This window comes from Esox lucius, chromosome 12, assembly GCF_011004845.1.
Source record: "Esox lucius isolate fEsoLuc1 chromosome 12, fEsoLuc1.pri, whole genome shotgun sequence".
Taxonomy (NCBI): domain Eukaryota; kingdom Metazoa; phylum Chordata; class Actinopteri; order Esociformes; family Esocidae; genus Esox; species Esox lucius.
In genome coordinates, this window is record NC_047580.1 from 2,166,613 (window position 1) to 2,191,034 (window position 24,422).

The window sequence follows — 24,422 nt, forward strand, 5'->3', positions numbered from 1 at the left end:
GTAAATAAAGACAATACGTTATTGTTGGTTTGAATGTATGCCTGCCAAAATATATTCCAAAACATTTTAAAGAAGAGCGAATATCTCTTACTGAGTGAGTGAGTTACTGACTGACTGCCCCTTGTTAAATAGCGTGGTGGTTAGAGATGCAGAATACCATGCAGGGGACCGGTGTTTGAGCCTTGTCACAGTCAAAACAAATTATGCATTAGGATTTGTTCAGGATGGACAAAAACTGCACTGGCTACAACCTTCAGTATCTATGTTATAGTAAATAAAGCTGTTTACAGTTATATTGCGACTATTTCTGGTGCATGCTTTTTGGGGTAATATAGATCACAACTTCTTGGGCATTAAAAGAAGGGTTTCCATGATTCTTTTGTCTTTTCATTTGATGAAAAAGTCTGTTATCATATCTATATTGATACTTATTGTATCAATGTAATTCACGAATGAAAGAAAACCAAGTGTTTTTGTGCCATGAAATGAAATAGCTTTGGCAGTATAAAGTTATTCCTAAGTCTTGCTAGCAATTGTTCAATTCTTATGACATTGTTGTGCCATGAAATGAAATAGCACAAAACAAATTCTGCATTAGGATTCGTTCAGGATAGACAAAAACATTGCTGGATTGAACCTAAAGTAGCTATGTTATAGTAAGCCTAAAATGAAACTGTTTATGGTCATATTGCAACAATTTCTGGAAGTTTATTGAAGTATGCCTCTGTGCACGATTTTTGTGGTAAAATACAGTAGATCACAACCCCTTGGGTAATAAAAGAGGAAGGGTTTCTCACGTCTTTTCACTTGACGAAAAAGGCAGTTATAGTCATCTAAATTGATAGTTATTGTATCAATGTCATTCACGAATGAAAGAAAACCGAGCGTTGTTGTGCCATGAAATGAAATAGCTTTAGCAGTATAGAGTTCTTCTTCAGTCTTGCTAGCAATTGGTCAATTCTTATAACTGTACCAAGTAGTAAGTAGTAGATACTAGTAAGCCTATTACTGGCTAATAAGCTGTTTAATCAGCCAGTGGCAAAAGCCATATAGTTCATAGATGCTATTTGTGGTGGATGTAAACTTAATAAGAAACTTTAGTCAGTTTAACACAATGCTTAATGAAATATTAAAACTTGGCGTGGTGTACATGCGTGACAAAATGATCTAATGTCAAGACACTATACCGACACTCACCATATGTATAGCTTTGTGGTGTTGAGGTTAAAGACAACCTCTCACATGGGGGACCCAGATTTGAATCCAGTTACGGTAACAACATTCATCCATTCTAGTTGCAGGCTGGCTGGACTAGGCTTAAGAGACCACTGCACCTTTTTCTTTCCTTTCCAAAAATTCGAAAAGAAAGGTTTTGAGTGAGGAACAGAAGGGTTGAATGCTTCTGTTCCTCACTCAAAACTTTGTTTTTGAAGAACAATACAACAATCACTAATTAATTTTGTTCATGTCTCATGATTTTAGTTGATTTCTTTCTGAACTTAATTCCATTTGAATGGTTTCTGTTTATCTTTCTGTTTCTTCTTCTTCAAAGAGTTTGTATGTTGGCTAGGTTCACAGGGTAAAAAGTGAGCTGTACAGCAATAACATGCACACACCTTTTGTCATCATCAAATGAAATCTATTTTTATATTCTTTAGGAGGGAGTGATAAAACACCAAGTGGATATAAAAGCGGATATGTATAAGACCCTTTAAGAACAACTTGCAAAAGCCCTAAGTCATTTCTTAGGAAATAATAGACTTTACAAAATGGGATGAATTAATATAAATTATTGTGATTTTTGTTAGCAAAGCACATCATTTTACCAAACAATTCATTTGTTTTCATTCTTCAGGTCTTGTAGAACATTGGACTACACTAAACATTGTCCACACTGTAGAATATATTGCATGTGGCAGTGGAAGAAACCATTCCCATATGTACATGTTTGTTGGGGAGTATTTACACCAATACACTCATGTAATAAGGAAAATTCAAGTTTAGTCATGGCCCATTGGAGCGTTGCTGGTGTTTTGAAGCGTGTTAAAGATGGGCAAAAAGGGCACAGTAATCACCTGACACCAGCATTAGGTCTTTTGCTATGTGTTGTATTTGCTGCTCTTATTTTTGCATTCAGGAGCCTGTCAATACTTAGTGTTAAGAGCTGCTCCAACACTTAGTCAAGATTAGAAGGCTTAGCACATGCTTCAAACACAATCTATCTTTTGCCAAGATGCTGGACAGATACGTTTATACTAGGGCACTACACTGTAATGACCTTAAATCAGTCTGTGAAAATGTTAACATGGCAACATGAAGTTGAGTTCTGGATGGATCCTGTACTGCTCTGGAAATAAGACTGAAGAATAAGCTGAATGTCCAAATAAACTCTTTTCGGGTGTTTTTGCTAGCAATGTATTTTGTGGTTAAGAAATTTTGATTGCATTACGTTAATCTTTGGTGTATTGTAAATCAGTTCAGGCTTGAAAACACAATTTAGTCTCTAAAAACTGAAAATAGTTAAACCTCATTTTCATTTCAAAAGGTTGATTGTAGATGAAGTATAACATTTGAGAAAGCTAACATTAGTTTCCCTAGCTAATGAGAACACCGCCTGTTTAAATAATTTTAATGATAAAGGCTCTGTTGTTTATCCCTCTCACCAAGCCCCAGAGGTATCTCCTGTTTGAAGTCGTTAGCCCAATACATGTGCAATTCATGAATTAGGAGACAAGCTTTCTCAAACAAATTAATTGCGTATCCTTTATTGTTGTTACCGTGTGCAGTTTGCACACTCATAACAAAACACTTTACATTTTTGGCATTTTGCTGATGCCCTTACCCAGAGAGACATACAGTAGTACAGAGTGCATACAGTGCAAACATTTCCAACATCCCCGGTATGTCTCCTAAAGTTGCTGATTATGTTCCCATTTATGGCTGTTGGATTTACTGCATCAAAATGTCTTCTGAAATGTCCATGGGGTATTTAAAGCAAAAACCTCTAATTAATTTAACCTACTTTAAGCCAAGTTTATCATTGATATGTTTGCAGAGCATTATCTGAATATCCAATCACGTGACGTTGTCTCATTTTAATCCATCATGATGAACTATTCTGTCACCTCTGTTTGTTCCGGCACATATTTTGCACAGATTAATTTCTTGTCATTCTTATTTGTCTTTCTCATGACTCATGTTTTGCAGCCACTTGTTCTAGCCTCAGCACCCCCTGATGAGTTTCTGAAATGTTTAGAATTTGAAATGTCTATTGTATGAAAAGTTTATTTTGCTGAAGCCAGATGCAGTTCCAACCCTATATTTTTTCGCTGACAGTCCCAGCAGCAAGCGGGGATCACCATTTATCGGTAAATAGCTAGCTAGTAACACTAGAGATAGCCCTATATGTGAAATATGTGGGGTTTTTATGATTTTGAATGAAAATCTGGTGTAGATGTTGGCCTTGACTGAAAAAGATGCCATCTGGATGGCAGCATAGGTTGCTCCGAAACCCTTTATATATTGTTCATGTTGCCTTCACAGATGTGCAAGTCATCCGTGCCATATGCACTAATTCACCCCAGAACCATTACAGAAGCTGGCTTTTGAAATGTGCACTGAAAAGCTAGATGGTCCATCTCCTCTTTAGTCCGGAGGTTGATGATTCCCACGTCTTTGATTCCCAAAAATAATTACAAATTCTGATTTGGCAGATCACAGGACAGTTTGTCACTTCACCCCAGTCCACCTTAAATGAGATCGGGCCTAAAGAAGACGGTAGCAGTTCTGGATCTTGTTTATAAACTGCTCAAAGAAATTAAGAGAACAATTAAATCACATCGGGTCTCGATGAACCAAAAATATTAAAGGTCAAAATCATGACTGTACATTGTGTAATTCGTTGAGAACAAAATGACATAACAGTCAATGTAAACCAAAATCACCAACCGATTGAGGCCTGGGTTCAAACACACACTGAAAATCTAAGTAAACAATTGAAATCACAGGCTGTTCCAACTTGCATGAATTTAATCACGGCAACTCATAATGTGAGTCAGTAGGGTTAATGGCTCCCACGTGCCTGTATGCACTGACAACGTCTGGGCATGCTCCTGATGAGACCACAGATGGTGTCCTGGGGGATCTCCTACCAGACCTGGATCAGGGCATCAGTAAGCTCCTGGACACTGTGGCGCTACATAATGTCCCAGAGGTTCTAAATTAGATTAAGGTCTGGGGAATGTGAGGGCCAGTCATTGGCATCAATGCCTTTGTCATCCAGGAATTGATTACACACTCTAGCCACATGAGGCCGGGCATTGTCCTGCACCAGCGTAATGTCTGACGATGGGTCTGAGGATTTCATCCCGGTACCTAACACCAGTCAGTGTACCGTTGGCTAGCACATGGAGGTCTGTGCGACCCTCCAAGGATATGCCTCCCCAAACCATCACTGACTCACCACCAAACCAGTCATGCTGGATGATGTTGCAGGCAACATAACGTTCACCACGGCGTCTCCAGACTCTTTCACGTCTGTCACATGCTCAGTGTGAACCTGCTCTCATCTCTGAAGAGAATGGGGCGCAAATGGCGGACCTGCAGATTCTGGTGTTCTCTGGCAAATTTCAATTGAGCTGCACGGTGCTAGGCTGCTAGCATAGGTCCCATTAGAGGACATCGGGCCCTCATGCGGTCTGTTTCTGACAGGTTGGTCAGAAACATGCACACTAGTCTGGGAGTATCGCACGTTCATACATTGACGTGCATTCAGTGAGGGCTGATGGGTACCATTAGCGGTTGCTAACCATTACACCACCACCACCAGCTTGCACAGTGGTAACAAGGCATGATGGATCCATGTTCTCATTCTGTTTGCGCCAAATTCTGACTCTACCATCTGAATGTCTCAACAGAAATCGAGACTCATCAGACCAGGCAACATTTTTCCAGTCTTCAACTGTCCAATTTTGGTGAGCTCGTGCAAATTGTAGCCTCTTTTTCCTATTTGTAGTGGAGATGAGTAGTACCCGGTGGGGTCTTCTGCTGTTGTAGCCCATCCGCCTCAAGGTTGTGCGTGTTGTGGCTTCACAAATGCTTTGCTTCATACCTCGGTTGTAACGAGTGGTTATTTCAGTCAAAGTTGCTCTTCTATCAGCTTGAATCAGTCGGCCCATTCTCCTCTGACCTCTAGCATCAACAAGACATTTTTGCCCACACGACTGCCGCATACTGTATGTTTTTCCCTTTTCACACCATTCTTTGTAATCCCTAGAAATGGTTGTGCGTGAAAATCCCAGTAACTGAGCAGATTGTGAAATACTCAGACCGGCCCGCCTGGCACCAACAACCATGCCACACTCAAAATTGCTTAAATCACCTTTCTTTCCCGTTCTGACATTCAGTTTGGAGTTCAGGAGATTGTCTTGCCCAGGACCAAACTGCCATGTGATTGGTTGATTAGATAATTGCATTAATGAGAAATTGAACAGGTGTTCCTAATAATCCTTTAGGTGTGTGTTCGCCTATTTAGGAAAAATAATGGAACTTTCAAAATGGCAGTTTTATTTTAATTACTAACGCCAAGTGGCATAGGCATTTGGTGGTTCTAGTGATAATACAGTGCCGTCTGAGGGCCTAAAGATCACGGCCATCCAATATTGTTTAGGGTTAGGGTTATCCTTGCATACAGAGTTTTCTGGATTCTCTTTATCTTTTAATGATATTATGTACTGTAGGTGATTATGTACAGTGGTTCGATAAGCGGACCTGTAAACTATAGATCCTGCGTTCGTGTCTCCTCAGGCAAAGCAAAGTATGCATTATGAATTATTCAGTATAGACTAACACTTCGCTGGCTAAAACCTTCAGTATCTACATTATAGCAAGCCTGAAATAAAACAGTTCACGGTTATAATGCGACTGTTTCTGGTTGATTTTCGAAGTATGCATCTGTGCATGTGTTTTGGGTCAGGATAGACAAACACATTTGCTGGCTACAACAGACAGTAGTTAGGTCATAGTAAGCCCTATCTAAAACTGTATACGGTTATATTGCGACTGTTTCTGGCATGGAAAAGTTAATCTTCAGTCTCGCTAGAAATTGCTCAATTCTTATGATTATTCCTAGGAAGTTAGTAGATACTAGTAAGCCTATTACTGGCTAATAAGCTGTTAAAATGGCCAGTGGCAAAAGCCATACAGTTCATAGACGCTATGATGGAGGTAAACTTAATAAGGAACGTTAGTCAGTTTAAAGCAATGCTCAATGGTGTCTAATGACTGCTGAAATGTGTAATGCTGTGGTGTAGTGCTTAATGGCAGTGCCTCTCACGTGGAAGACCTAAGTTCGAATCTATTGAGAGCAACAACATTTATACATTTTATTTGTGGTAGATTCCACAATTCTCTCGTCCTTTCACTTGATGAAAAAGTTAGTTATCGTCACCTTTATTGATAGTTATTGTATCAATGTCATTCACGAAATGAAAGAAAAAAGTATGTTGTTATGCCATGAAAGAAAAAAATATGTTCTTATACCATGAAACGAAGTAGCTTTGGCAAGACTCGCTAGCAATTGCTCAATTCTTATGACTATTCCAGTAAGTTATTAAATATTGGTAAAGCCTATTACTGGCTAATACACTGTTAAAACAGCCAGTGGTAAACGCCATACAGTTCATAGACGCTATTTGTGGTTGAGGTACACTTAGTAAGAAACATTAGTCAGTTTAACTATATCAATATCCTTCACAAATGGCCAATTTGTTGTTAAAACAGCCTGTGGCAAAAGAGGATTTGTTCAGAGTAGATACCGGAGGCTATTTTGACACCTGTCAAATGTACAGCTCTGTGATGTAGTGGTTAACGACACAGCTTTCCACGTGGGTGACCCAGGTTCCAATCTTGGGAGGGTAACACTTTCTATTGCGGGTTGGCTGAACTAGGCTTGCCTGGTTTCTTGTTTTCAAGAAACAATAACATTTCTCAGTTTCATCATTTGATATGTTGTCTTTGTGCCGTTTTCTATTGAATGTAGGGTTTAAATGCATTATTGTATTCTGTTTATATTTACATTTTACGCAGCGTCACAACTTTTTTGGAAACTGGGTTGTATAATGGATCATTGCTAAGAAACCTGTCAATGAAGTTATGGCAATTGTGTTTCGAGGAAAGATTATCTTTTCAGCAAAAGCTATTTTTTTATTTACTTATTGTTGAGTATGATCGAAACACAACACTTAACAGCTTAATGATACTGCAGGATCATTATTAATTGAACTCAAGTGAAAGTTGATGAGTCGAATCATCAATCTGAGACCCTTCATTCGACTGATATTCTTCAAGTTGAGCAGTCTTCTTTTTGTTTTTTTTGTCAGTCAAATCAAAAGTTATCAAATCAAGAGCTTTACCATAATTGTAGAAGTAGGCCTATATTTTATATTTTTGCAGGGCAAGCTGGGGCTCTTGCACCAAAAACAATCTGCATGTCAACATAAATGCTTTGTTGTCTGCCACTCTGCCCATGATCATTGATATGAAAACACACCACCTCCAAGAGAATGACAGTGCAGCCACTGAAGCACTGAAGGGCAAGCTCACTGCTGATTTTGACAGGAGGTGGGAGCTGACAGGGAGACTTGTTCATTGCAAGTTCTTTTATCCGCGTTTTAAAAAACACTCATTCTTAGAGAGAAGCAGCCAGTCAAAAAATCTGAATATTGTGGACATTTCTTTTTTTGCTTTATTCAAATCAAAACGTGACAACTTCACATATTCTAAATTCATTACACAGAAAGCGAAACATGTCAAGCATTTATTGATTCAGTCTTGATGATTACGGCTTACAGCTCATGGAAATCAAAAACCCAGTCTGTCAAAATATTAGAAAAAAAAAAATGCAAATGTCGACCTGAGTAGAGCTCTGCGGCGAGGCATGGAGACAGTCAGCCTGTGGCACTGCTGAGGTGTTATGGAAGCCCAGATTGCTTTGATAGCGTCATTCAGCTTGTCAGTGTTGTTTGGTCTGCTGTATCTCATTTTCCTCTTGACAGTACCCCATGGATTCTCATTGGTGTTTAGGTCAGGTAAGTTGGCTGGCCAGTCAAGCACAGTAATACCATGGGCAGCAAACCAGTTACCCGTCTCTTTGGCACTGTGGGCAGGTGCCAAGTCCTGCTGGAAAAAGAAAATCAGCATCTCCATAAAGCTTGTCTGCAGATTGAAGCATGAAGTGGCTTGACACTAGGAGTGCGACACTTGTAGCCCATTTCATGGACATGTCTGTGCGTGGCAGTGGCGAACCGTGAGTAATACAGCTGGGCCTTCACCTCGGCCATCACCGCCGAGAAAAGAAATCATAGCGGAAAAAAGCAACAGTACGATGAATTGAAAGGGTGTAACATGTGCAATCCTTTAATTAACGATGACAAGGATGTAAACAAATAGACCATAACGTCAATAAAATTCTCCGCAACAAGAGACATTCTCAACATTAACTTCAGAAAACTGGTGACCATTTAGGCTACATAGTTGAAATTAAATAAACCTACTCTAAAGCCAAAATCTGGAAATATACAATTAGGTCACCCAGAATGTCACCCTGTGACGCTGCCGACACAGACACCAAGGCTCATTTCATCACCATGGACAGCGCTATGAAATCACTGCGCATTACAGATCATTCACACATTGACCAATAAATTCATGAGCATCATCAATGATGAGCATTACAATTTCAAAATCACAATACGCCAAAAGTTACACAAAGCTGGTAACACAAAGACTGTTTTAAAGTTGCAATGAAGTGCAAATGCCTCTCTATGCCTCCTTAATTCTCCACAGGGAAAGGGACAGACAAGTGAGCATGGGGGGAATAAAACCCCTCTAAAAACAAAAATCCAACCACACACTTCTGATACGTTTGATATATTTATTGATTACATATTGAATTAAAGGCAATTTGCGCTGGGACAACCTCCGCAATAAATACAAATTCCTGAATGTTCCCTTGAAATAATAATCAAGGTGTCTTATAACATAGGCCTACCTTACATGAAAACGAAGTCCATTCGTCGGTCTTTGTGAAGTGGGCGATGGCGGCGTCATAAAGTTTGTTGTGGGCCGTAGTATGATTACGGTGCTGCTCATCTAGCTGAAGATCAACTGTCCCCAAAAGTTTTCAGTTTTCAGGCTTGCAGGTGTGCCGCAGAATTTTGATGTAGGTAGGCTGACTTTGTCAGATTTGTAAGGCTGACAAATCCGCCGCTGACCCAGGTGGATGACTTGTCAGTTGTAAAAAGTAAACAACTCCAGCAGTTCAGCCGGTTTGTTTTCTTACAGCCTGTCATCCATGGATATCGCTGATAATTTTCGGTTTTGAAATTCCTTTCCACTTTCTTAACCTTTTCTTTTAATTCCAGTTCTGGAGTTGGTCTTCCGTTTTTTATTATTTGAAGTTTTTCTGTGAAAGGCCGCCTTGAGAAATATCAAGCTAGCCACAACGTCACTCTCATCTTCCGCCATTTAATTCGGTCTCTCAACCGCTCTCACCACTCTGCAGAGATTCGGACTTCATGAAGGCCTACAATCTTTAGTTTTTTTTCCCGCCCACTTGAAATCAACTAACTAACAAGTATGTGAAGTGTAAATACGAATAAAATGTAAAACTTAAACCCTTGTTTTACCAGTGGAAAATACACAACTTTTCCTCTATTGGCTGAGATATTGAAGGGGCTGGACATGCTGACATACTGAGTTCTGATTGGTCTATCAAGTCACCAGCTTATAATGCAACTACTTGGTCCGTATCATTCCAATCAAATGCTGAGATGGCTGAAAAGAAAACGCTAGCTCATCTTATATGCATAAAACAACTGCCGGATTATCGATTACTTTTACAAACAAAGGGCATCCATGGCAGAGACAGTGGAAGTCAACAGTGGGTAAATCTAACGTTTGCTAACTAGCTACAGAATTATTTTTCAGAAAAGTTGTCAAAGTCCTTTGCATTGCTAGTTATCTAGCTATAGCTACTGACGTTACAGTTAACGTTAGCTAGCTAGGTAACAACGTTAACTTACGAGCTAGCTAACACTCCATGGTGTCTAGTTTATTTGTTGGGTAGTTAGCTTTGCCTGATGATTAGCTTTACTTGATGATTAGGCCTCCATGGCTCAGACCTGTTTGTCCAGCACATCCCACAGATGCTCGATTGGATTGAGATCTGGGGAATTTGGAGGCCAAGTCGACACCTTGAACTCGTGGTTGTGTTCCTCAAACCATTCCTGAACCATTTTTACTTTGTGGCAGTGTGCATTTCCTGGTGAAAGAGGCCAATGCCATCAGGGAATACTGTTGCCATGAAAGGGTGCACGTGGTTTGTAACAATGCTTAGGTAGGTGGTATGTGTCAATATAACATTCACATGAATGGCAGGACCCAAGATTTCCCAGCAGAAGATTGCCCAAAGCATTACACTGCCTCCGCCAGCTTGCCTCCTTCCCATAGTGCATCCTGGTGCCATTTGATCTCCAGGTAAGCGATGCACATGCACCCGGCCATCCACATGATGTAAAAGGAAATGTGAAACATCAGACCAGGCCACCTTCTTCCATACTCCATGGTCCAGTTCTGATGCTCACATGCCCATTGTAGGCGATTCAGCAGTAGACAGGGGTCAGCATGGATACCCTATCTGGTCTGTGGCTACAAAGACCCATACTTAACAAACTGTGGTGCACTGTGTTCTGACACCTTTCTATCACCTTTCTATGCTCCCCATATGCATCAATGAGCCTTGGCCACCCGTGACCCTGTCACCAGTTCACTGCTTTTCCTTCCTTGGACCACTTTTGATTTGGTTCTGAACACTGCAGACTGGGAACAACCCACAAGGGCTGCAGTTTTGGACATGCTCTGACCCAGTCGTCTTGCCATCACAATTTGGGCCTCAAAGTCTCTCAGATCCTTACGCTTGCCAATTTTATCTGCTTTGAACACATCAAATTTGAGGACAGAATGATCATTTGCTGCCTAATATATCCCACCCACTGACAGGTGCCATGATAACAATTAAAAGTGTTATTCACTTCATTTCTGAAGTCATAATGTTATGGCTGATCGGTGTATCATGTAATTGTGGGTCATTTGTAGTAGTTGTAATGACAGTTTTGTTTTGTTTACAAAAAGCAATATTGTGAGAGTTTTACGCTGAAAGTGTATTCAGTTTGAGGGAGTAGAGTGTAGGGTAAGAATATGTCTGTGGAGCAGAGAGTGTGTCTTGGTGAGGAGTGGGGGCAGGAGAGTGTGGATTATGTATGAAGAGAGAATATAATGTGTGTGTGATAGTGTGGAGGGTGTATCATGTCTTTGTGGGTCATTTGTAGTAGTTATTATTAACAGTTTTTTGTTTACCAAAAGCCATATTGTGAGAGTTTAACGCCAACTTTTAAAGTAGTCCATATTATAAAATGAATTGGCATAGTTTCAGGGTTTAATGTTTATTAGATAACAAATAATTGTTCTAGTATTAACAAGACGCAAGTTCATGCTTAAAGTAAAGTATTCACATAAGCCTCTTCTATGTATTTTCTAGGTGAAGGGCATTGCTTATCCGAGTGGTTGCAGTCAGATTGATTAGGAAAAGATGCAAATAGATGTGTAAGAGCAAGAAGGGAAAGTCATTGTCTCACTTTTAAGGCAATACAGGAAGTTTGTTAGTTGCAGTTGTCTTTGTATGTTGTTTGTTTCATATGCAAATACAAAATGCACGGATTGATTAAACATTTTGTTTTAAATATACAGCTCTGGAAAAGGAGACCACTCCTAATTTTTCTTAAATCAGCATCTCTACGTGTATGGCAGCCATTCCATTCCAACACAGGCACACCTAATTTTACCTAATCAGGTACTGACTTGTGTCAATAAAACATGCATTCATGTAATTGATTGGAAATTGGCAAAACAAAAATAACCAATAGGCTTTTGGGAGTAATTTTTATTTTTCATTCACTAAAAGTAAGGAAGTATTCAGCTTTGCTTATTTATCACATAGTGCTGAAATGTATATATTTTTTTTTTAGGGTTTCAGCAGTTCACTGGTGAGATTCCTGTGAGGTAAAATGCCATAAAGGTGCCAAAATGTTAATGGTAGTATGGAATCTGAGCATTAACAATTACAATATGAATGTATGTTTCATTGGAAGTGAATGTGTCTAAATAATGAGAACAGAAACATCTCTGTTTAGATTATCTCTCTATAGGTTGTGCTCTAATGACCATAGGAATTTTTTTGATGGCCATATGGCATGGGAGATACTGTCTTGGAAACCTGATCTTTGCAATGTAGAAACGCCCTTAATGTATAGGCTAGCTGGCAACCAACATTACAGTGAGAAGAGAATGGAGCGTTCACTGAATGACATCTGTGCTGTAATTTTCCAATAAACTTGAGCGAACTTCGCCCTCGATTTGATAAGGCCCGCATCTTCAGGTGCTGTGACATGCATGTCGGCCTCATGGTGTTGCTGTCACAAGCCTCCAAAGTTGCATTATTTGCAATCTCACCACGCCCACCCCTTGTTACCTAGAGTCTTGAAAATTGGTACATAGGTCTGTCTCCTCATGATGAACATTTTTGCCATTGGGACCCATAAAGTCCGCCATGGTGTATTTTCCGCCATTTTGGATTTAAAAAAATTTACTCCTGGCACCAAATGTCCGATCTTCACATACTTTGATATCACATTAGCAAGGTCATCATACTCACTTTGTTTGAGATACACCCATGAAAAGAGGTAGATAAGTCAACCTCCTCACAAGGAAAATGTTTGCCATTGGGACTCAATAACTTCACTTTAATGGTTTGACAGCCATTTTGAATTTCTGAAAAACACTTAAAAATGTATTCCTCTGTCACCAAATGTCCGATCCTCACGCACTTTGATATTTGGCATCTATGGACGATGGTCTTCAAAAGTTATATCAGTCAGGCCAGTATGTTGAAAAACATAGCCACCATTGACAGATGAACATGTGCAGGGGCGTGGTTTTGCACATATATAGACACATATCCTATAATGATAATGGGATAATAATTCTACTTGGTACGTATGTTGACAAGGACCATACAGATTGAGGCTGTTGGAGCTATAATAAGTATATTGGTGTTTATTCATGTCATTGTAAAAACCAACAAGATTATTTGTATTATTTGTCTATTTCATTTCTAAATTGTTAAATTTAAATTTTGGACTTCGTATCTGGATAAATAATTTTAATCAATTACTGGACTACGGCAGCCTCCACTCCTCCTCCTAATTAGGTCATCTTCACAGGTATAATGAGCAGCTGGATGACGGCTTGGGAGGGCTTCCTTTGTTTGAGTAAGAGAGGTGGACAGAGAAACAGTTTAGTGACCGTAGCGTATGTATAATCATCCATATTTAGTACACGTTTAAGTTTCTGTTGAAAGTCAACCACGGAGAATTCATCTTTGGACGTAATTAAAGCTTGCACTATTTGAACGAAACATAAGGATCTCCGCAAGTGCTTATTTCCCCTACGAGTCACAAACTACCTCAAAAAAGCTGACTAAGGATATAAGATGAGTGAAGCAGTCGCCACAACAGAGGCTATTGAGGTTTTTCACAATAGCAAGGTCACCATGCTCACCCGGTTTGAGCCTGTAAATGAGGTAGATATGTCCATCTCCTCATAAGGAACATATTTGCAATAGGGACCCATTTAAAAAGTCTACACACCCCTGTTAAAATTCCAGGTTCTTGTGATGTAAAAGAATGAGACAAAGATAAATCATGTCAGAACTTTATCCACCTTTAATGTGTCCTATAATGTGAACAATTCAAATTAAAAACAAACTGAAATCTTTTTAGGGGAAAAAAAAAATTGACAATAACCTGGTTGCATAAGTGTGCACACCCTTAAACTAATATTTTGTTGAAGCACCATTTGATTTTATTACAGCACTCAGTCTTTTTGGGTAGGAGTCTGTATATTTGCCCACTCTTCTTTGCAAAAGCGCTCCAAATCTGTCAGATTACGAGGACATCTCCTGTGCACAGCCCTTTTCAGCTCACCCCACATATGTTCAATTGGATTCAGGTCTGGGCTTTGGCTGGGCCATTCCAAAACATTAATCTTCTTCTGGTGAAGCCATGCTTATGTGGATTTGGATGTGTGCTTTGGGTCGTTGTTGTCCTGAAAGATGAACGTCCTCTTCATCTTCAGCTTTCTAATGGACACCTGAAGGGTTTGTGCCAGAATTGCCTGGTATTTGGAACTTTTCATAATTCCCTCCACCCTGACTAAGGCCCCAGTTCCAGCTGAAGAAAAACAGCCCCAAAGCATGATGCTGCCTTCTCCATGCTTCACTGTGGGTATGGTGTTCTTTGGGTGATGTGCTGTGTTGTTTTTGCGCCAAACATACCTTTTGGAATAAAAAGTTCAACCTTGGCTTCACCAGACGATACCACATTTTCCTACATGCTTTTGGGGGACAATGGGATGTTTGTTTTTGCAAACTTCAGCCGGGTTTGGATGTTTTTCTTTGTAAGAAAAGGCTTCCATCTTGCCACTGTACCCCATAGCCCATTCATATGAAGGATATTGGAGATTGTTGTCACATGTAGCACACAGCCAGTACATGCCAGAAATTCCTGCAGTTCCTTTAATGTTGCTGTAGGCCTCTTGGAAGCCTCCCTGACCAGTTTTCTTCTCGTCTTTTCAACTATTTTTGAGGGATGTCCAGTTCTTGGTAATGTCTCTGTTGTGCCATATTTTCTCCACTTGATGATGACTGTCTTCACTGTATTCCATGGTATAAATTATTTTGTACCCTTCTCCCAATTGATATCTTTCAACAATGAGATCCCTCTGATGCTTTGGAAGCTCTGCAGACCATGGCTTTTGCTCTGAGATGCAACTAAGAAAATGTTAGGAAAATCCTACTAGAACAGCTGAACTTTATTTGTGATTAATCAGAGTCACTTTAAATGATGGCAGGTGTGTAATGACTTCTATTTAACATGAGTTTGAATGTGATTGGTTAATTCTGAACACAGCTACATCCCCAGTTATAAGAGGGTGTGCACACTCATGCAACCAGGTTATTGTAATTATTATTATAATTTTTTATCCCCTTGAAGAGTTCCATTTGTTTTTCAATTGAATTGTTCACATTATAGGTCATATTAAAAGTGGAAACATTGGTGACTTAATTTATCTTAGACTCATTCTTTTACATCACAAAAACCTGGCATTTTAACAGGGGTGTGTAGACTTTTTATATCCACTGTACGTCTGTTCTGGGAACATTCTACCGACATATCTGCAAGCTCGCAGAGTAGGCATACTTTATCTCTTTGTAAAATACTTGTGATGCAGCCATACATGCATGCCTTAAATGTATTTAGCCCCCAAATCTCCAACTGAACCGTCAGTGTTTTGTAGGTCCAGCAGGTATATAGCCGTGGATAGTGTGGTGCGGTCAGTTTAGTATATTGTATTCTCAGCTGCTTGTGTTCCATCGTGAGTTACGCTGCTGAAACTGGTTGCTTTTGGGAATCCATGCTCTGATCGCTATTAAGACATTGTTCTGCAATCAGCACCCAAAGCTTAAGGGGAGAAATAATTATTATACTTATTTTTTAACTAATTCCTTCCTTGAGGCCACGGCCAATATGTAGGAATAGACAGACATGCCGACAAGAATATCGGAATTAATGTCAGCGTTGGATACAGGTACATTTCAGCAAGATATCTATCTCTGTAGGTGCATGCTTCTTTTTGTCATTTTAAAGTATTTAGAAAATATACAGAAACAATTAAGAGATCACTGCAAAATTATCAGTTTCTCTGGTTTTACTATTCATCGGTATGTTTTTGAGTAAAATTAACAGAAATACTAATGTTTTAACTTCGGAAGAGTTCAGAAATCAATATTTGGTGGAATAATAATAATTTTAATCACAGCTTTCATGCGTCTTGGCATGCTCTCAACCAGTCTGTCACATTGCTGTTGGGTGACTTTATGCCACTCCTGGGACAAACATTCAAGTAGCTCGGCATTGTTTGATGGCTTGTGACCATCCGTCTTCCTCTTGATCAAATTCCAGAGGTTTTAAATGGGGTTCAGGTCTGGAGATTGGGCTGGACATGACAGGGTCTTAAACTGGTGGTCCTCCATCCACACCTTGATTGACCTGCCTGTGTGTCATGGAGCATTATCTTGCTGGAAAAAACTATTCTTAGAGTTGGGGAAGATTGTCAGGTATTCTTCCAGGGTAACCTTGCACTTGGCTCAGAAAACATGACTCATTAGAGATGACCTTACTCCATTCCTCTACTGTCCAATCCTTATGGTCTTTAGCAAACTTCAGTCTGGCTCTTCTTTGCTTCTCATTGATGAACTGCTTTTTTCTAGCTCTGCACAACTTCTGCCCTGTCCCTTGGAGCCTGTTTCGAACTGTCCTCGCTGTGCACTTCACCCCAGCTGCTGTTTGCCATTCTTTTCGTAGGTCACTTGATGTCATCCTACGTTTGTTGAATGACATTCAAATGAGTTGACGTCAGTGGACAGTAGTTTTCACCTTCTGCCAGTCTGTAGCTTTGTTGTACCCAATCTCTGTTGCTTGAGCTTATGAAATGCTGTTTTCAGGATGGAAGCAACCTGACTGTCACTGTATCCCTCTGCCAATAAAGCCAGAATTGAACCCTTCTTTTTCTCACTCAAAGCTTTTTTTTTCGACTCTTTTGTAATGCTGAATAGTAAATTTTTTATTCAAATTACCTTTGAGGTACTACTTGCACAGTTTTTGCCATCCAGCTGGTCCCATTGCAAGAGGTTAGTGATGAACACAGCAGTGGTTTTTATACTTTCCCTTGTTAAATTAGATTTTTCAGGTAATCACCTAATCAGGACATTATTAAATAAAATTAGGTGTGCCTGTGTTGAAATTGTACAGACACTGATGATTATTATTGAAATACAAATGTTAGCTAGCATTTCATTTATGGGTAATTCATATTTTCAGTGTTGTCGATAAAAGATATGACCCCCTATTATCAGCCACCGTCCCCAATTATTGGCCACCTTACTATTTTTTTGAATTACATTATAATTTATTTGTATTACAAATGACAGACCTTAGTTTTCTCTGAAGTGTCTACTAGAAAGTTGTAGCTAGCTTTCTTGCCTTCAGGTAAAGAAAAAAAAAGACTGATCACTTTTATATTACATGATGTCTGGTCTGTCGCTCAAGTTGTCACAAAGTGCAACTTGTCTAAACAGATTCCGTAAATGACATTTTTACGATCTAAATATTTTTTTCACCTCCATACATTTCTATAAAAATGGCAGTGGGCTAGCTGAAAGGTTATATTGATTAGCAAAACTTACTGTTGCATTCCAGTGAATTTACATTTAGAACCAATAGAAATGTTAGCTACTATTTACAGAAGACAGCTCGCTTCAGATGAGCAAGTTATGTTCAAAGCATCCAACTCTACCGAACTTGCTGCCAAATGAACACAATTCTATACAATTTCTATACAATTTGTAAGAAGTTTATATGTGATGGAAAGTTTTACGAAGAAAGAAATAACAGAGAAAGTAGATTGACTGATATATTGATTGATTTAGTGGGGGGTAATTAATATTTTAGGGGGGCTTAAACCCCCCTAAAATAGCCCTAGCGACATCCCTATTATGCAATCCAAGCAGTCAGGACCGCAAAGCGTTTAACGCCAAATATAGCTACACAACTGAGTTGTTTTTGGCAATTGAAGTAAAATGTTTTGTACTTGTATGTTATATTTGTTTCTGGACAATAAGCTCATTTTGATAATGATACTTGTGTTGATGTCACTGGCTGGCTGCCACACCATTATTAGGCATCTTTCTATTTCAACTGTCTGTACTGACCAGTAAGCGTAGCGTGATGACGCCGGGCCAGTGATGCAACCTGTCCTTACAGCTCCCACCCCAACCTCACAGCTGACATCTGAATGTGATAACCACATAAAATACCACAATAAATAAATGAATAAATGCACAAATAAACATTTATTATGGAGGCCGAGCACAGGGCCCCCACCCACTGCAGGCCCAGGTGCAGCCACACCACTTGTACCGCTGACAGCTACCCCACTGGTACTGATGGATTTTTCGGATACGGACGGCATGGGTGTTTTTTGTTTCTTTCTACGTTTCATTTCCGGAATGGATCTGTTTTTCTTGTGATCCATTCAGAATGGTTCTAAAACATTTTGTATTTGATTTCATGCAAATTGTTAATTTCTTTAATTTCTGAATGGTTCAACATTTTTGACCTGTGGGGATCTCTGGGTCGGAGGTGACATCTTCTGTGTTTCATTCAAGTGCAGAACATTGTTCAATAGATAATCTGTGTTAAGGCAATCACTGCAAAGCCCTGCCCTCTGTCCTTCCCCTCCTTCCCTGTTCCCCACACCATCCAGTACTAAGCTACTAAAGCTGCCGCTGGAATCAGTCAGCCATGACCAGAAATTAGAAAGGTATGCATCAAATGCACGAAATTGACTCTTTCTATACTAATAAGTGGATGAGATGGAAGAATGCACTCCCTGCTCTTTTTTTGTACATCATATTATGGAGAAATACATTTTCTATATTCTGAAATTAATCAAAAAATACGGAAATACAATTCATTATATATTTATGTATGTATTCAAGGATATGTTCAGTTATATATTTATTGTAATTATTTCATTGTCTATTCTTTACTATGAATATTATCATCCTGTCTTGTGCACTCACTGCAAATGCTGGGTTGTGCTGTTTTGATGCTGCACTAGCCCCTTGTTTACATTGTGTCTACGTATTTTATTGGATACCTAATGAAAAGTACAATTGCTGGCACTGTGGTATCACTTGTCTTGATAGTGATAAACGAACAACACAGCACAGACACACTTCTCTGGGCCTTCCCTCCCTAGAGAACATTAATCAACAACATATATTTTGTTGTGAAAGAATTAATAATACAACAAATGAAAAGCAATGCTAACCCAAAACCCTGACACCCAACATATTTTATGATCATTTTCAAAGTAGTCCAATTATGTTGCAATATAGCAGAAATGGCTATCCAACATCTAGTTCCTGTGCTAATTGATTGACAGCTCACTGCATTGTTAGCTGTTGTTGGCTGTCAAATGCCCAATTGCAGTGTTTCCAGCAAACAACACTGCAGCCTAATCCGAACCTCTCAAGCTAACTAAAAGTCTGCCCTATTGCATTTTCACTGCTCGCACAAGAAAAAGTATACATAAATATGTAATATAACTAAACATATAATTTGTAAATGTATAAATTGTTGTATTTGTGTACTTATTTTAGAATATGAAATATTTTGTCCTCCATACTGTGTAAGGCTACAGTAGACTTAAAATGTAATGGTAGACTATACTATAGAATATTTGATGATGTTACATTCATGTCACCATTTTGTATTGCAAAAAAACAAGTAATGCTTGAAAGAACCTCTCAATATAACAAAAGGATTATCTTAATGTGTTTTGCCAGATGTTGGACATCCCTTATTGCAAACTGTGTAATGCATTACTCTACTGTTCCATTGATCTGGTCATTGGTCTGTTTTCCCTCACAGGAGTGTTCCTGATACCCTACCTGATTATTGGCATTGTGGGGGGGATTCCAATCTTCTTCCTGGAGATTGCATTGGGACAATTTATGAAGGCTGGCAGCATCAATGTGTGGAACATTGCACCTCTATTTAAAGGTATTAAACATTTAGCAATTTCAGCATTTTGCCTGGCAGCCCTGAAACAAATATTAACTGGTCCTTTCCTTAGATTGTTACAGAGTAATTTCTCCAGTGTTGAATCAACTGAGTGTTGTGTTTAAGTGTTCTTATATTTAAAACATGACAATGTGGTAAGCAAACTATATTGACATGTGCAAATACCTATAAACACCATTTTAAGTTCACCATTTTAATGTAAAACCCTGTCTCCAAAAATTTTGGGACGCTACGTAATATTTAAATAAAAACTAAATGCAGTGATGTGCAAATCATTTATACCTTTATTTAACTGATAAAAGTAAATGGGGTTGTATTAAGAGAAATTACAGTGGATATAAAATGTATACACACCCCTGTTAAAATAGATAAATAAATCATGTCAGAACCTTTTCCACATTTTAATGTGACCTATAACGTGAACAATTCAGTTTAAAAGCAAATCTTTGAGGGGAAAACATTAATTAAATAAAACTCACAATAACCTGGTTGCATAAGTGTGTACACCCTTAAACTAATACTTTGTTGAAGCACATTTTGATTTTATTACAGCACTTAGTCTTTTTGGGTAGGAGTCTATTAGCATGGCACATCTTGAAACATCTCTTTTTTGCAAAAGCGCTCCAAATCTGTCAGATTGCAAGGACATCTCCTGTGCACAGCCCTCTTCAGATCGGCCCACAGATGTTCAATTGGATTCAGGTCTGGGCTCTGGCTGGGCCATTCCAAAACGTTAATCTTCTTCTGGTGAAGCCATGCTTTTGTGGATTTGGATGTGTGCTTTGGGTCGTTGTCGTGCTGAAAGGGGAACTTCCTCTTCAGCTTTCTAACCGATGCCTGAAGGTTATGTGCCAAAATTAACCTGGTGCACACAATAACCTTGTGCACACTTATGCAACCAGGTTATTGTAAGGTTTTTATTTTTCATTTCTCCCCCTTGAAGATTTCAGTTTGTTATTCAATTGAATTATTCATATTATATTCATTTATTAATATTTGAAAATGTTCTGACATGATTTATCTTTGTCTCATTCTTTTACATACATTTTTTTATATCCACTGTAGGCAAAATACGAAAACCGGAGGACCTTTTGTTGCTGCCGAATCTCTAATGTTGCTGGCATGGCACTAATCTATTTTAGGCGATTATAGCTATCGAGTTGAGACAGTTAGCTTGCTTGCTTTTTACCTTTGGTTGATGGTAAACTGCCCTCAGCTTGGTAAAAAAAACATTGTATTTCATAAAAAAGTGTTCTGTTTTTCTGTGTAGCAGCTATTCACAAATTTGCAATGGCAGAGCGCCTCTTGTGATTAAAATACGAGGGAAACACTGCAGATGAAAAAGGTTATAGACTCTATTCAGACCAATTTTAACAAGCTGATAAAACCCATCGGGCAGAGTCTAAAAGACGACCTTGATTGAATTTTACAGTGAACTCCAATAGTATTTGGACATTAATGCTTTATTTGGCTCTGTATTTCATCAATTTGGATTTGTTGTTTTCCTTATAGGATTAACCATTTATTAACAGCATATGCTTTACATAGTCCCCTAACCTGAGCAGACAAGATGTTTCAGTACACTTATCAACCCCTCCACCATACTTCAAAAATTATGTGGTATACCAGTTTCTTTTTTTTCTTTATAACTTTTTCTCTCATTAATCCACAAGACTAACACTGAAGACTTCATTAGGTACTTTTCAGGTGATACATTTTTTTAAGCTAATGCCAGGTCGAAGAAGGAGCTTTTAAAATGAATAAAAGGGAAAACAAAACTGAGTGCAGTGCACTACAGATACAAAATTGCCTAAACACTGAAACATAGAACACGGCAATACTACAATGTCCGACAAGGACGGGGAGAAAATGCCTGAAGTAAATACACAGACTAACAAGGTGAACAGAAACCGGTGGGGGTTAAACACAGGTGAAAGGAATAAACCGATGAACTGAAACGAGAACAGGAAAGACCAAACAACACATGACAAATCAAGAACACACAGAAAACATGAAGCGGAACAGTCCCGTCCGGCTGGGACGGTTACAATATCCACTTATTTGGAATGTTGCGGATCTGACAGAATGTTTTGATTGTTTGTTAAATATGCAGAATGTAGTTTGGCATTGTCTTGCTGAAATAACCAAAGCCTTCTGTGAAAAAGACCATCTGGATGGCTGCATATGTTGCTCCAAAGCCAGCTTTCACAGATGTGCAGGTCACCCATTCCATTTGCACTAATGTGCCCCCTACCATCATGGGTGCTTGCTTTTGAACTGTGCGCTGATAACAAGCTGGATAGTCCCTCTCCTCTTTAGTCCGGAGGATGCGGCGTCCATGATTAACAAAAATAATTTCCCATTTTGATTAGTTAAACCACAGGACAGTTAAACTAACTTTTCCACTTAGCCTCAGTACATCTCTAATGAGCTTGGGCCGATTCAGTACTTGTCTAATGTAGGTGGTGACGATTCTGGATCTTGTTTCTCCTTTGCATGGTAGAGTCATAACTTTTGTGGATGCAGCAATGTACTGTGCTGGTTTTCGGAAATGATCATGAGCCCATGCAGGGATTCCACACAGAATCGTGTCTGTTTCTGAATCTATTAATGATCAAATGTACCGTAGATGATGAGATCCTCAAACTCTTTGCAATTTTACATTGAGAAACATTATTGTTGCACTATTTGCCTGCGCAGTCTTTCACAGAGTGGTGAACCCCTCCCCATCCTCACGTTTGACAGGCCCATCCTCTTTGGAATGATCTTTTAATTCCCAATCATGTTACTGACCTGTTGCCAATTGACTGAATTTTGATTAATTCCAAATTGTCAATGAATTAATGTAACAAATTAATGTAATATATAAAGAGAGTACTACATTACAAGTATCAAAGATAAAAGTTCTCCGGAGATTCAAAATGTTTGCAAAAGCAAAGATGCAGGCAGGGAGAATGCAAGAGAGAACTTCCCCAAACTCCACTCTGGTTTATATGCCCAAACTAAAGGCATGGGGGTTGGTTTACTGACCTAAGGATAACAAAACTAGTCCTGAAGAATAGACCCCTTATCAATTAGGGACACATTCCAATCTATGCCTCCTGACACCATATTGTAAAACAGTGATCTACTCATGGGTTCAGCATAGGATCATTAAGCCATGACCTTAGGTTCTGTACTCAGACCAGAGATAAACATTAGTAACATAAACATTCTGATAAAAGAACATGACCAGACACACAGAGTATAGGCTAGGAAAGGACACTTGAGTACATAATTATAAATGGCTATACTAAATACTGAAGAATCATCAAATATGTACAGTTGTGCTCATAAGTTTGCCTACTTTGGCAGAAAAAGGTGACACACACAGGTGAAAATGGCATTTAAAGGTTCATTTCCTACTCCTGTGGCTTTTTAAATTGCAATTGGTGTATGTGTATAAATTGTCAATGAGTTTGTAAGCTCTCACATGGATCCACTGAGCAGGATACTGAGCCATGGGGAGCAGAAAATAACTGTCAAAAGACCTTGTAACAAGGTAATGAAACTTTAATAAGATGGAAAAGGGTGTAAAAAGATATCCAATGCCCTGCAAATCCAAGTCAGTGCTGTTCAATCACTTATTACGAAGTGGAAATTTCAGAGATCTCTTGATACCAAGCCAAGTTCAGGTAGACCAAGAAAGATTTCAGCCAAAACTGCCAGAAGAATTGTTCAGGATATGAAGAAAAACCCACAGGAAACTTCAGGAAAAATACAGGCTGCTCTGGAAAAAGACTGTGTGGTTGTTTCTAGGAACACAATACTTGACGATAGTTGAACAAAATCAATAGGACGATACAATGAGCTGTATGGTCAAGTTGCCAGAAAGAAGCCTTTACTGTGCCAATGCCACAATAAAGCCAGTTACAATATGCCCAACAACACCTTGACACGCCTCACAGTTTCTGGCACACTGTAATTTGGAGTGACGAGACCAATGTTTGGAGAGGGTTCAACAAGGCCTGAAAAGGAAAGAATAGTGAGCAGGCAAAACACATCTTATGGGATTCACATTCAACTGTAGGTCATAACAGCATGGCACCATCATAAAACAAATCATGGCAACAACAAAAAAATGAACAGACCCCTGTTCAAAAGTCTGCATACCCTTTGTATTTAAGACTGTGTATTGCCCCCAACGTCTTTTTCCAGAGCAGCCTGTATTTCTCCTGAGGTTACCTGCGGGTTTTTCTTTGTATTCTGAACAATTCTTCTGGCAGTTTTGGATGAAATCTTTCTTGGTCTACCTGACCTTGGCTTGGTACCAAGAGATCCCCATATTTTCCACTTATTAATAAGTGATTGAACAGTACTGACTGGCATTTGCATGGCTTTGGGTATCTTTTTTACATCCTTTTCCACCTTTCTAAAATTCCATTACCTTGTTACACAGGTATTTTGACAGTTCCTTTCTGCTCCCCATGGCTCAGTATCACGCCTGCTCAGTGCATCCAAGTGAAAGCTAACAAACTCATGGACTATTTATGCACAGACACTATTTGCATTTTAATAAGCCACAGCTGTGGGAAATTCACCTTTAATTGCCATTTTCAC

General features: G+C 39.1%; 1 protein-coding gene across 1 annotated transcript in view; it reads left to right on the forward strand.

The window, feature by feature from the left end:
- Positions 1–24,422, forward strand: part of slc6a8 (solute carrier family 6 member 8) — a 131,182-nt gene that overhangs the window by 39,690 nt on the left and 67,070 nt on the right. The window contains exon 2 of the mRNA XM_013132722.4: positions 19,671–19,802. Coding sequence (XP_012988176.2) covers positions 19,671–19,802 — 132 coding nt within the window. The remainder of the gene's footprint in view (positions 1–19,670; positions 19,803–24,422) is intronic.